Source organism: Ursus maritimus, unplaced genomic scaffold, assembly GCF_017311325.1.
Source record: "Ursus maritimus isolate PB19 unplaced genomic scaffold, ASM1731132v1 scaffold_18, whole genome shotgun sequence".
Taxonomy (NCBI): Eukaryota; Metazoa; Chordata; class Mammalia; order Carnivora; family Ursidae; genus Ursus; species Ursus maritimus.
Window position 1 is genome coordinate 2,602,815 of NW_024424230.1, and position 13,836 is coordinate 2,616,650.

The 13,836-nt window shown below is 46.2% G+C and overlaps 1 protein-coding gene across 1 annotated transcript in view; it reads right to left on the reverse strand.

Annotated features, from left to right (window-relative positions):
* Nucleotides 1-13,836, reverse strand: part of ZNF236 (zinc finger protein 236) — a 107,502-nt gene that overhangs the window by 80,280 nt on the left and 13,386 nt on the right. Inside the window, exons 2-4 of the mRNA XM_040632431.1 lie at nt 12,134-12,276; nt 10,720-10,884; nt 1,502-1,680 (exon numbers count right to left, since the gene is read on the reverse strand). Coding sequence (XP_040488365.1) covers nt 1,502-1,680; nt 10,720-10,884; nt 12,134-12,276 — 487 coding nt within the window. The remainder of the gene's footprint in view (nt 1-1,501; nt 1,681-10,719; nt 10,885-12,133; nt 12,277-13,836) is intronic.

Consider the following 13,836-nt stretch of genomic DNA (forward strand, 5'->3'; position numbering starts at 1 on the left):
CCACCACCCTTGGGATACAATCCTCATTCCCAGGATGGCTGCCTAAGGCCCTCAGCCCCTGAGCTCTGCCTCCCTCACACCCAGCACCAGCAACCCCCTCCACAGCGGGCTCCCAAGCACCAGCCTCCTCACCGCAGCTGGGCTGTGGCCACTGCTCTCCCCTTTGCTCCTCAGTTCAAACACCCTTCTCAGCTCGGCCCGAACAGCCCGACAACCTGCCCGCCCGGCCGGCACGCGCCAGAGCCATCCAGTCTTATTTCCTCCCCACACAAGCACTGTCCCGAAGCGTCACCCTGACTCATCTCCTGAATAAACCAGCACCCCACGAGGATGAGGCTATCTGGCTGGCCCGTCCCTCCATCCCAGAAGGGCCAGAAGCCAGGGCAGCTGAGTGCATGCTGACACCTAGACGAGGTTCGTCATCTTTCCAAAACCCTCGGAGACACACCCACACTGCCTGTGTTAAAACTCCATCCAATCAAAACCTAGCGCGATGGATCCCGGGACGCCCATCAGCCAACTGCAGACAAAGCGGAGGGAGCGGGAAGGGCGAGGCAGTGCAGGCCCTGGGGGCTACAACACAGCGCTGAGAGGGTAACAAATCCTACGAAGTCTTCACGCGGTTCATACGCGTTATTAACCAGTGTGGAAACAGTGGTTGTGGTCGTAGCTGTTGTTAGAAAGTACACGCACTCCTAAGATCGCCCCACGAGTGTGACAACTGAGCAGGGACCGGAGCACGAGGGGCCAGAAGGCGCTTTGTATTTCATTTCATTGAGGAAATGACGCTTCGAAAAATACATATAACTAGGAATAAACCAGATATGAAACTTTGAAAGACACGTTAGGTTTTACTAGAAATAAATACATTAAATGTATTTAAATACAGTCACAGTTGCTAATATTATGAGCTCAAAAACCAGGCAATTAGGGTTTAAATCCTTGAGGCTCGAAGCCTCCGAGCTGTAAAACTGTGGAAAGTAACTCGGTCCTGTACGTAGAGCGGCTCAGCCCCGAAGTGGGGACGTAAAGCCTCCTCGTCTGACAGGGCTGCTTGCGATGGTTAAGCTTTACTCACACAGGCTTATATGCACACTAAGCGTGGTGTCAGGAACACAGAAGTTCTAAACGGGAGGCACACACAGACCCGTGTGTGAAACAGGTGCCGCTCTGGCCCCTGTGGGTCTGCTCTACACACCCCACTACCCGCCTGCGAAAACGTTCTGCCCGTACCTTGTCCTACAACTTTCAACACTACGATACTCGCTAACAATTTCTACTCCCGCAGCCTGATGCCTACTTTAAATTTCTGAGCTTCTCTTTCTTACCGGACACAGGACTACACGTTTTAAAAGCTCTCCGGACACCACACCAGCTCAGCCGCTGTGTTGCTGTTTCTAAAGCAGATGATATGTTTAAGCAATCATAGCGAAGTACACCCATTTTTAATATGTTGTATGCATTTCTTCTTTTTTTACCAAGCCCAAGTCAAGGCGCATACCTAATTTTATAATGAGTCTTCGTGTGCTCCTTCAGCTGGGAGGACGTCTCGAACTCTCTCCTACAGGCCTTGCAGGCATGCAGCCGGCTCCCGGCCAGCTCCTGGCGGTGCTCCTCCATGTGTATGGCCAACTGGCTCTGCAGCGTGAACTCATCCCCACACTCCGAGCAGATGAGATTCTAAAAAGCAAAGACCATCCGTGAGCGGCGCAAACATTTCAAAGCCATGACGTCCCAAAACAACTGGTACTGCAAATGGTCAATACACAAATTACACTTTCCTCTGGAACAAACACTATTTCACTCTCGAAAAATGTGTCATTATGTCCAAATATGCATATATAAAAATCATCTTGACTGGAAGAAAAAGAAACAGGGAAGCGGATGAGAGAACGGTGCCATTTCTGAGCACATACTGGCTGCTGGGTACCTGGCATTTGGAATACCTGTGCTGAGGTGTTCATGGCCACAGAAGGGTCAGGACAGAACTCGGATTAAGATTAGAGTTAATAGACTACCTTAAAACAAAATGACAGCCCATAAATTTTTGAATGGAAACACTTATCATTGTTTCAGTGTGTTTCACAGGCAGCCTCTCATGGAGAAGTCAGGGACTCAGTCCAGACACAGCTTGCCCGGCACTTGAAACAGGTGTAGTCTAAATAGCGTGGTGGAAAAAGTATAAAATACACACAGGATTTCAAAGACTTACTGAGAAAAGCAAAGAACGTAAAACAGCTCAATTTTAACATGTGAATAGTATTTTAGATATAGTTTCAAAATAAAATATATTAAAATAAAATTTATTTCATCTGGTTTGTTTTTTAACTTTTTTAATATGGCTACTCTAAATTTTAAATGACTCCTCTGTCCATTAGGTAACAGCGGTCCATGTGTCCCGGAGCTGGGTTGGCTCACTACTAGCTATGGCATCTGGGTGTTAACCACGGGGATGTCACAGCACCTGCCCCAAAAGCGTTATCCAAAAGTTAAATAAAATGACGCGTGTAAGACGCTCAACAGAGACCAGGGCACAGAGGGAGAAGTCAGCCTGGCTCTCGGCAGGAGGAACCGTGGGCTGAGGACGAAGCTGGACAAGCAGACTCAGAGTCCCATCACACAGGTTTTTAAACCATTCTCAACACAGACTGTCCAAACACAGGGAAGAAAATGAGTGTAACCTGTCAATGAACAGAAACTGTTATTTCCAAATAACAACAAAAAACATAAAATAAATTTTATTTTAATGTATTTTATTTTGAAAATATATCCAAAATATTATTTACATATTAAAAGTTGAGCTAGCTCTTCCACCAGACTTTCTTCTAATTCCTGTACATAACAGCCCTGTAAATGTGAGTAAACCCCATTAAAATGAGTAGTTCATCGATATTGAGAGCATCTTTGGCAAAAAAAGACGAGCTGAAGGGAATATTCTGAGCAATCCAATAATGATTTCAACTTAAATAACTTTAAGTTAGTATTATTATATAATAATCTAAGGAAATAATGAGCTACTACACTGTCAGCATCTTGTTGATAATAAAGAAAACTCTTTTCAGGAAACTGTCAAAAAGAAAAAAATACCTATCAAAGTTTGCTGCATCTCTTTAAAACAAAACAAAACAAAAACAAAAACACTCCTAAATTTGTATGGCAAAATATTCATTTTCACTCAGGACTGCCCCAGGTGTCCCTTCTTGTAATTGTGAAATAAAACTTGGCTCCCCAGACCTGTCCTGTCCTCACCTTATTCTTTCATTGCTCTGGCTTAGACCCGTCTCTTTTTACTTACTTTTTTACCAAATGATCAGATTACTATATTTCAGGAGCTATCTACACTTGTCCATTCTCAGAGCACAGCTCCCTTATTTGGCAAAAGCAAGGGCAAGTACCCCAGGGCCACAAGCAGAACACAGCACACGGTGGAGAGTGTCAAATCTGTCTCTGCTTCACACCCAGAAAGCCCCAGGAGCCTGGCCGTGCCCCCCACCCGCTCCACCAGCTGGTGACACTTGAGGAAGCCCTAGCAAGGAGCCTGATACCTTGCTTCCTTCGCTGACCGCTAAGGGACATTCCCCTGTCCTGCATTCTCCATATTCAGAGCTGACATCAATCCTGGAGGCTAGAAGTAGTGACTGCTTTCTCCCCTAGAAACGGACCCTTCTGGGTAATTTCCATCACAGAAGAGTGACAAGCAGAACTCGTCAAGGGAAATGCATGGCATTCTGATCAGCCCCCATCTTGCTGAAGGTCTAATTTTTACAGGTCAGAGTAGAAAATATGATAAATACTGTCTTGAGGCCGCTGCCCCTGTAACACCTGCCCTTCCAGTTCCCCACTAGGGGCCACCGCGTGACCCCTCCCTGCAGCCCCATCTATCAGACCCTCACTCACACCCTCCAGACGCCAGCACGGAATGCCCTCCCCCTGCCCCAGGCTTCCTCAGGAGCCTCCAGGTTCCCCACTCCACTGCCAAGCCCTTCAACTGAGTTCTTTATGTTCACTGCATTTTTCACTATAATTTCCCTTTGGTTCTTCTCTCTTCTATTCCATTTTTTCATTTGTTTCAAAACAAGTCATAAAGCAATTTTATGATGACTGCTTTAAAATCCTTGCCAAATAATTTCAACATCGGGGTCCCTTCAGTACTGGAATCTGCTATCTTTTCTCATTACCGTTGGAACTATTGTGGTTCTTGGTCTGCTGAGTGATTTTCAACTGTATCCTGAACACTGAGGGTATCGTGCTGTGAGAGCCTAGATCTCTGCTTATCTTTCAGCAGGCGGTAACTCTGTCTAATGCAGCTAGCAGCACACTGGGGTGGGGGCTGACCGCAGGGCCCTGCGCACCCCGGGGCGGGGGGGGGGTAGGGGGGACCACGGTACGGACCAGTCCGCCCTGCGTCATCTGGTTAATCTCACTGCTGTCAGGGGCTCAGCGCCCCGCTGACCCACCGGCACTACTCTGGCAGAGAACCAGAACTCTGCCTGCTTCTGCCGGGTGGAGTGTGAGAGGTCAGCTTCCAGCCTGGCTCTGCTAACACCATCGTGGGGAAACCTGGGTTCTACCTCCTTCTGCCAGGAGAGGGAGGCAAGATCAGCTCCGTACTCAATCCCCAGCGGTCCGGGATCAGAGGGCCACCTGTCTCTGAGGAACGGGACAGGATGGGGTGGCAGACCATTCACAGCCTGGTGGAGCAGTTTCTCAGTCGGTGTTTGGCTGGAGTGGGGGGGGCATCGTCAAAAAGATTTTCTATTGGTAAACCCGGTCTTTTGCCAGTTTTGGCTCAGGGGAACTAGGTTTCTTGAAGCGTTTTTTCATTTGCGCCTGTTGGCAGAAGGCTACGGGCTCCTCCAGCAACCTGTCCAGGCATACGGCAGGAAGAGAAGCCCGAGGAGCTCGCTGCCGTACTGCCCCTCAAGTCCCGAGGCCCCTCAGCTGCCAGCCTTCTTCCTGCCTTCCACAGCCTTCCGGCAACTGGGTGAAACCAGTTGGAAGGGGGTAGGGGGCTGGGATAGAAAGGCTTCTGCATGTTGGCTGGATTCTTACAGGTTATTTTGCATGTGACCGAAGGTCAGGCCTTCATCCTCTAAGTATTACTAATGTACCATATTCATACCAAGTCACTGAGAAATAAAAACACGCCAAACAGAAAAAGGTAGCCAAAACTGTATTGTTTCAACATACGTGGAAGAGACTAACACTCGTGTTCCAACATCTATTCTTTTCTTACACAGTACTAGATTGCCTCCCCGAGCGTAGGGCTCACTGACTAAAAACTCCACTCCCACCACTCTGGGTGAGGTCTGTGTTCTCTCACCTGCAGACTGGGCCTCTCAGGAGAAGCATGGCCCTCCCTCCCCCTTCTCACTGAGCCACATCTCAGAGGTAAGATTCAGAGAGAGAGGAGGGCAGGGGGGATCCCGGACAGCCTTGGAGGGTACAGCGGCCCCACCCGCTCTGAACTGCACAAGGCCAGACCAGTGACAGAGGAAAACTCCGAACCTGGGCCCTAACACCACCTTTAAGAAAAGAGCGCCTTATTTTTCACAAGAGGCCAATGCATTTTCACATCTGAAGTTAGCACAGCAAAGCCTTTTTGCTTCTGCCCCTGGAAAAACCCCATCAGGAATTCCCGCCGGTGTGGGATGACGAAGTCAGGTGACTATCTTTCCCCAGCTTCTAGAAGCCGTCTCCTAGCAGTAGATGCCATGGCTCTGGGCCAGCATCCTCACTCCTCCCGCCACCTGCTGCAGACCCCCGTTCCACTGAAGCCCACTGACTGTCCACCCCTTCCTCTCTGATGATCACTCACTGATCTGAGAGCTCAGAGTCTGTCACACTCAGAGAAGACAGGACAGCAACGGTAACAGAAATGTAAAGTCTACTCATCAGGAAATACATGTTTCTCAAAGATCTTTTTTGCGGGGGGGAAAAAGAGTCAAATGATGGAACACTGACATTCTCACAACCACGACTGTGAAAGGCAAAGGCAGCTGGGGTGTCACCGATGACACCGAGGGTCAGGTGAGGCCAGCTGCCTGCACAACGGGGCTTCCGGGAGATGATGTCATTGAACAGCTTCAAACCCACAAAACCAGATACCAGCCAAGGAAGGGAGAGAGGAGACAGTCATCAGAGGGAAGGACTCCTGGTGAGCCATCTGGAGGAACAACAGGGGAAAGAAGACGGACAAAGTGTGTGGAAGAGAAAATACAACCAAGGGAAGATTTTTGAAACTAATGTCCAAGAAACTAAGAATTTCTGGAAATGATAAATCACTGCTGTTCCCCTTTCGCGCCACGGAGAAAGTCAGAGTTGATCTTAGAAGGCAGCCCTGAAGCAGCAGCACCGTGAGGCACAGCGAGTCCGGCCCCTGGGAGGGGACAGCCCTCCCTGCCACCGCCACCCTCTGCGGGCACCCTGAAGAAGGCCAGCACGCGCCCCAGCCGTCCCCACCGGAGCAGCCGCACACCCCTGCCCCATTCCCAGCCCAGACCCACGTCCCCACTGTCCTGACGCCTCTCTCACGCCATCACGCGGGCTTCACACACGCTGAGCTGGCCGCGGGTGCCCAGGCTCCTTCTCGGCAACGGCCCACGTGTTCCATGTAATACAACGCGTGTACCCGGTTCGGACCCGGCTCCGCTCCCATTTCCCCAGGCGGGCTTCCCGCGCCCATCGCCAGCCGCCTGGTGTCTTCCCCTGGCGACGACAGAGCAGTGGCTCCATTTCACAGGGACGAACCAGGCTCTCGGGCCAGCGTCCCAGGCACTGGGCCAGGCGCCCCGCGGCTCCAGGACACACACACGGAGGAGGCGAGGGTCACTGACATTCTCAAGGGAGATGCACCCCGGGCGCAGGACGAGCTCCATCCCTACCTTTGTGAAGGTGGGTTTCGGAGCCGTGGTGGCTGAAAGCAGGGACTGAGCGAAAGTCAGCGTGGCACGGGAAATGCCGGGTTTAAAAGCTGTGCAGGGCCCAGTTCAGTGCGGTAGCTTTTCCCGGGACTGCTAAGTTAGTCAGACAAGTACTAGCTCGCTGCAGGGATCGAAGCACTTAATAAAAACAAAAAACCACCCTCAGGTTTTGGCCTGAGCGGAAGAGCTTAGGGATTCAGCACGGGAAGTCCGCTGCGGCCCAGGAGGAGCTGTCCAGGTGGTCCCCGCCTGAACCTCATCCTCACCTCCCCCTGAACTCACTCCCGCCCTCACCTTCAGGCCAAAGGGAGAGCTGGGTCTCCGGCTCACAAGTCACCTCCAGCAAGTCCTCACCCCTCACTCCAGGTGAGGGCCTCCGAGATGAATGACGGCAGCAACAGTGACTCGCGGGTCTGAGGACAGTTTTGTGATCATGAGGAAAAACGTCTTTGTCCTCACGAGACACGTACGAAAGTGTTTAGAGGTGAAGCAGTAACAGGACGATGGGGTGGGGCGGCAGGGTGGTGTCTGGCAAATTTTAATAACATCAATCCAGGTAAAGGATTCACTGTTCTCCAGTATTCATTGTACCAACCTTTCAAGTGTGAGATTTCTCAAAATAAAAAGTCAGGGGGATATGCTATCACGACAGAGTATGATGACTTATAAGGATCAACGGCTGATTTTATTTTAGACCCCCCCCCCCACGCTAGTGAAAAGAGAACATCTATTTGTAGACGAGGCTGTAGAGCTGAAACCCCAAAGAGAACCTGGTAGGATGGCAGGCTACAAAACTAACATACAAAAACACACTCCTTTCCCATAGACAAATGACAAACACGGAACAGAAAGACCCCCTAAATGACAGCAATAAAAATCCTGAACACTTAAGAATTTAAATAACATACTGGATCCATATGAACAAAACACTACCGAGATGTTTTTTTGTCTTTTGGGGGGGTTTCGGTGGGCAGCACAGCGAGGTTTATTGAGTGACAGTAAAGCGACAGTACAAAGCTCCCGAGGAGGGAGGGGACCCTAGAGGATAGCCACTGGAGTTTCTAAGTCCAGGGGGTTTTATGGGCTGTTGAATCTGATTAACCCTCCCTGTGCCTGTCATCCAATCCGGTTTCTGTCACCTATCACACGGGGAAGAGTGGACGGCCACCGAGATGTTCTGACGATAAAGATTCAATACTATAAACATGTTCAATTTTCCCCTGTAACAATCTAAAACTTTAATTCAATCAAAGTAAAAGTACCAACTGATCTTTAATGAGGCAAAATTCTAACATTCCCATTAATAATAAACCAGAAAAGGAAAACAGGAAGCATATGAACATTTGCTTATCATGCACAGAAACACAGCAAAGGCAAAGATGAAGCACGAGAAGGTGGCAGTGCCCCGGGGACCCTGGGAGGGCCAGGCAGACAGTACAGGCAGCTTCGGCTCTTCTGATGCTCCGTGTTCGTACCACTTTGACTCGTAATAGTCAGTTACTATCCAGATATCGAAACTCACTCCCCCCCCCCCACGTCGCCCTCAACCCCACTCTGCTTTGGGCTGTCTTTGTGGTCACACCGACTGGACCCAGGTCAAGGGCAGTCAGTCCGCACAGGAAAGGGGTGGGCCTAAAACAGGACGCGGGCTGAACCCAAGAGCCCCGAATGTCCTTCAGATCCTAGGTGACATTCAGTAGGCTGACTTACAGTGGGCTGAGCCAGGCTACTGCAAAACGACTCCAGCGACAATGACAGAACAGAGCAAAGGACTGAGCGAGCGTGCCAGTGCTAGGGCCCCGGTCCCCACGGTGGAGGACGGCAGGGAGGCACGCGGGAGTCCCGGAAGGAGAGACTGGCGGTAGAGGGATCGGTGTGCACTCCGACGTGTGCTGCACCGCATGTGGGCCTGTGCTACAAGATGCGGTGGGATTTTAAGAAATGATCATTTCAGATTTGGGAAGTATTTCTAAGCAAGTCACAGAACCAGACTCTATCTGTAAATGAATAGATTGCTCACTGTAGCTTGGTCTGTTTGTATAGACAAAAGGCGGAAAACCACCTACGTGTCTGCCGGGCAACCTGTGGATTATGACACGTGTGTACACCACGTAATGCCGTGTGCTGCTGGAAAGAATGAGACGGCTGCACGAGGCGCGGACGCGTCGCAAGAGCCAAGGTGCAGCTCACCGAAGACAAAGGCCTGTATTAACAGGCTGCAGACAGATGTGTATGTGCCCCGGATGCCCGGGGAAGGGCACAGAAGCTGCTCCCAGCAGGAGAGAATCATGCTCTGCACCCTCCTCTACTCGGATCTCTCACTGTGCGCATGTAGAACTCAGTCCGGAATATTTCAATATACCACCTAACACAAGCACTTTCTGCTTTTCAAAAAACAAAAGCAAAAACAAAAAAATAATCAGTGGGACAAGGAATACCTACACTCTGCAGGAGAAGGTGTGAAGCAGCACGGGCTTTCTAGAACATTCTAGAACATAATGTGGCATTCTACAAAGAACTTGAAAAAGTAGCATTAATTCAGTAAATCCAACTGCAGGAATCTATCCTAATGAAATAATTAAAGATACATATAAAGATGCACTGTGTATAATTTTAAAAAGTATAAATAAATGTTAAATAACAAAAGAAATGACTGCATATCATTATGCTATGTACAGATGCAGGAGAATAATAAAGTAATTTAAAATGCTGACATGGGGAAACATTTATAACATAGTAAGTGAAATGGGGAAAGATAGATTTACAAATATATTAAGGAAAAAGGGCAGGTTACAAAACAGTAGCATAAGTATTTTTGAATTAAAAAGCTATTCTTAAATAAATAAACTATTATGGAAAGCACGTATAGCAAAAAAAAAAAAAAAAAAAAGTCTGAAAGACGATGTGTGCTTTCTGTCCAAATGTTGTGATTCTTAGTTCTTCTAATGTTACTCTTGTTAACCTTTAGTTTCTAATTTTTTTCCAAAATAAACACACATTATTTATATAATAAGTTTTAAAAGATAAAAATAAATTAGTTTATATTAAAAGGTAAAGACATATATAAAAAGAAGAGACAAACATATATAGAAAGTATGAACTCAAAATTTAAAAACTGTATTTGTTTTTCTGTCTCAGGAAGAAAGTATACCAGTTTGCTATAACCCAGCCCTGAACAGTAGAATTAAAGGTGACTATTATATTCTCCTTTCTACTGTTTGCATTTTCCTAATTTGACACAATAATAATCAGGGATATGGGGGTTAATATTTTTAAAGCAACAGCCATTTTACTTCAAATTAGGCCCACCCACCCCGGCAACAGGGAGCCCCCGCTCACACATCAGCAGTGTAGCCCTGTCATCCCCAGTGCGGTCCAGAGACTACAGCTGTGGCCCTTTCAGAACCGCTCACTTTGGTGTATAAACTGCAGGGGGGCATCGTGAATTTCTTCTCTTCTCCCACATTCCCACAAGTCAGGGGATCCAGGAGCCAAGTGAGGAGATACTACCGTCTTCAGCGAGACAGCGTCTACTTCTGACCACTGCAGAATCCTACCTGGGCACATGTGGGTCTTCCAAATATACTACACACTGAAGTGTCTGCCCTAAGGTACTGACAGCCAGAAATGAAACATCTTGTCCCTGAAGTGGAGAATTAGGCAAGGCACACTGAATGATAATTAACTCCTTGAAATCTATACAAAAGGCTTTTTAAACTAGTTGATACCTAAAATCCCCCTAAGGATTAGATGCACTTTAAAAATCCATGAACAAAGTATAGGCCAAAATAATTACCTCTTCCTTTTCATGTAGCATAATATGCGCTTTGAGACTAGCCACTCTGGAGAATTTCTTGTTACACACAGGACAGGTAGGATCTTCCCCATTGTGGGTGCATTTATGAAGTGTCAGGTTGAATTCAACATTAAATGTTTGGGGGCACTGGTCACATCGATGTGGCTATTTGGAGAGAAAAGTCAAGAAGCCACTGAAATACAATCTTTCCACAATAAATGCCATGCAATATTCACAAGTACCATAATCTACAGACAATCTAAGGAACTTCTCAAGTCTCTTCTGGACCTGAAGTCAATAAATCCAAAATGGACACGGCAGATCTCCTTACGGAATTTCTCAAAGGATTATAAGGAATGCAGAAAATATCTTTAATAAAATGCTGCATATAAATGTATCAGGATATAGTCTCTATGAAAATAAACGTGAGAAACTTCAACTCGCTGGGGTGGATTTTTCTCTTCTTTTCTGACCAACTCCACTGCTCTAAACAGAATCACTTCAAGTAAAATCAGTAGTCATAAAACCGTTTACTAGATTATAAGAGAGTTGCTTATCACAGTCTAAAATTTTCCCCAAATGAAAGGTACTCTGCCACTTATTTGCAGAAAGATAAAATAACCACTGGTATTTCTCTCTGAATGTCCAGACACTAAAGAGTCAGTATTTTCAGATTTTCAATTAGGAGGGTAATACCAGTTGATATCAGGACTAGTGATATTATATATGAACATATATTCTGTATCATATTCACGCTGAAAACAAAGCCAGAGTTAGTCGTGTCCTGTTCCCTAGAGAAGAGGTCCCTGGCACTCTCCTGACCTCAAATGCCTCACCGGCGTACCCAACCTAGGGAAAGTCAACGATCGTTTTTTAAGGGTAGTTTTAACTGCCACTTTCTATGTATCAGGCAGATCATTCCATTAAGACACTAATACTCTTAACCTAGCCCACAAGGGGCCCTGCAAAAAAGGATTCAAATCTCTAAGACAGTGTTACTCCCTGCTGAAATGCAATCTAAAATCTCTGGAATAGCATTTTTAAATGCAAGACCACTTCAGGATAATACTCCCTGCTGGAGAAAAACACATCAAGATACAACAATTCTGCATGCGGCACAGGGAAAGCGAACCACTGAACGTCCTGTTTTCAGATGATTTCTTCGTCCATGGACACAGAACTTAAACACAGAGATTCACTAGACAAGCTCTCACTTGATCTCATTAACCAACATAAGGCTTAGGATACGACTACGACTAAGCACAAAGCATCGGGGGACGTACTCACGTAAGATAAAATGCCCCACAATTTAGAAATCTAAATTACAAGGAAAATTTGTATTTGACATGCTGATTGTCACCATACCTCCAGTTTCAACGCTCACATTTCTGACATCCCTCTTGAGAATACATACCTTGTCATTTCGCTCGTGATCCCTCATGTGGCGTTGAAACTGGGACTCTTTTGGAAAAGATAGCAGACAGATTTCACACTTATGGAAGTTTGGAACTTGATAGGCATAATTAGTGTTCTCCGCATTCAATGTTAAAACTCCATCTATAAAATTGCATAAGTATAGACAATAAATACCAGTTGTTATTCTCATCACATAAATAAATTATTTGGTTATTGTTCAGAAACCAAATTATGTCAGATTTACGAGAGAATTTTAGAAGAAATTAATGATATCTTCAATTTTTTGAAAGGACATGATTTTAAGTCAGAATTGAGAAATGCTGGGAAGACTGAGGCACAGGACAACGGGATTATAAGCACTTGCTGGTAGGCTTTTTAAAAATCTGAAACTAAGCTCCTGAGTTGACATCCACCCAAAGACATGCAAAAGCCATGATGTCTCTCAGCCTTGCCTTCACGCTTAATATGGTTCAAAGTCGCTGGAAATCACAGCCCATTTCATCCCTAAGTCGCTTTGAGAGTCCATCAGCAACCCACACTGTTCACCTTAAGTCACTCAGCAAACAAAACTCAAGTAGAAGCATAAAAACTAATTCACTAATTCAATCTACCTCTGAAAACTGCTGCAGAGGGAGATTAAGTCAGAGAGGAAAAACTTCTGCTCTCCCATATGGTTAGGGTTTAGGAAAACCTTTGTCCACAGTGCTTTGAAGAATCCTTAGGCTTCATGATGTGCTTCTATAGACCCACATAAGTCAACAGCTATAAACATAAAAGTATTTTCAAATAAAAGTGTAATAATCACAAAAATTTATCAAGAATCTCGGAAAATAAAGATGTCTTAAACCTCTACAGTTACGTAAAATAATAAACTCCCAGTCTTATAATTTAGGCACAAATATATAACACATATTAATGATACAAAGACGAGAAATACATCACATACAATTCTTTGTATCTGGACAGTAAAGTAGGGTTGATTTCAAGACTCAAGGAAGCTCCGGACAGTCTTCTATTTCTCAAACGTCCTTGTGGTAAACACAGGCATTCCAAATTTTCAACAGACCTTTAAAATCCCCTCCTCTGAGAAAACAGCCTGCAGTCCAGCTTCGGCCACAAGGCCCCCTCCCCTACACTGGCATGTGCGGTAAGCAACAACTGAGAGATTCTCCAGGCGGGAGGTGGCAGAGGCCACAGAGGAGGTGGGAGAAGAGCGCCAAGGAGAAGGCTGGAGCCCCCTTCAGAAATTCTTACAGCAGATCCTTGAGGAAAGCACATTGCAGTTTCAAGAAACACTAATATAATTCAATAGAACAACTTCACCCAGAAACAGAATGGGCCACCACAGAAAAGATACACGTAACTTATATTCTATTTATTCCTCACTGTATCCACATTCTATCCAAAGGCCATGTATTCAAAATTTCCACTTTAATTAAATTAGTAACAAAATGTTTTATGCTCTCTGGGCCCCAATGAAATGATTGCTGGGACCACATCAACTGGTATAGTACTCCTTTTGGGAAAGTTAATACTATGGAAAGAAATAGCTTAGAGGTTGGGAATGTTCAAGTAAAATATCTGTTGAAAATTGTGTTTTAAAAATTCAGTAGCGAGTGTTTCCACCTAATGGCTGAACACAGTCATGAGAGAGCTCCTCACTAAAAAGCAAAATTAAAAGGCAATTTCAGGATGTAGAAT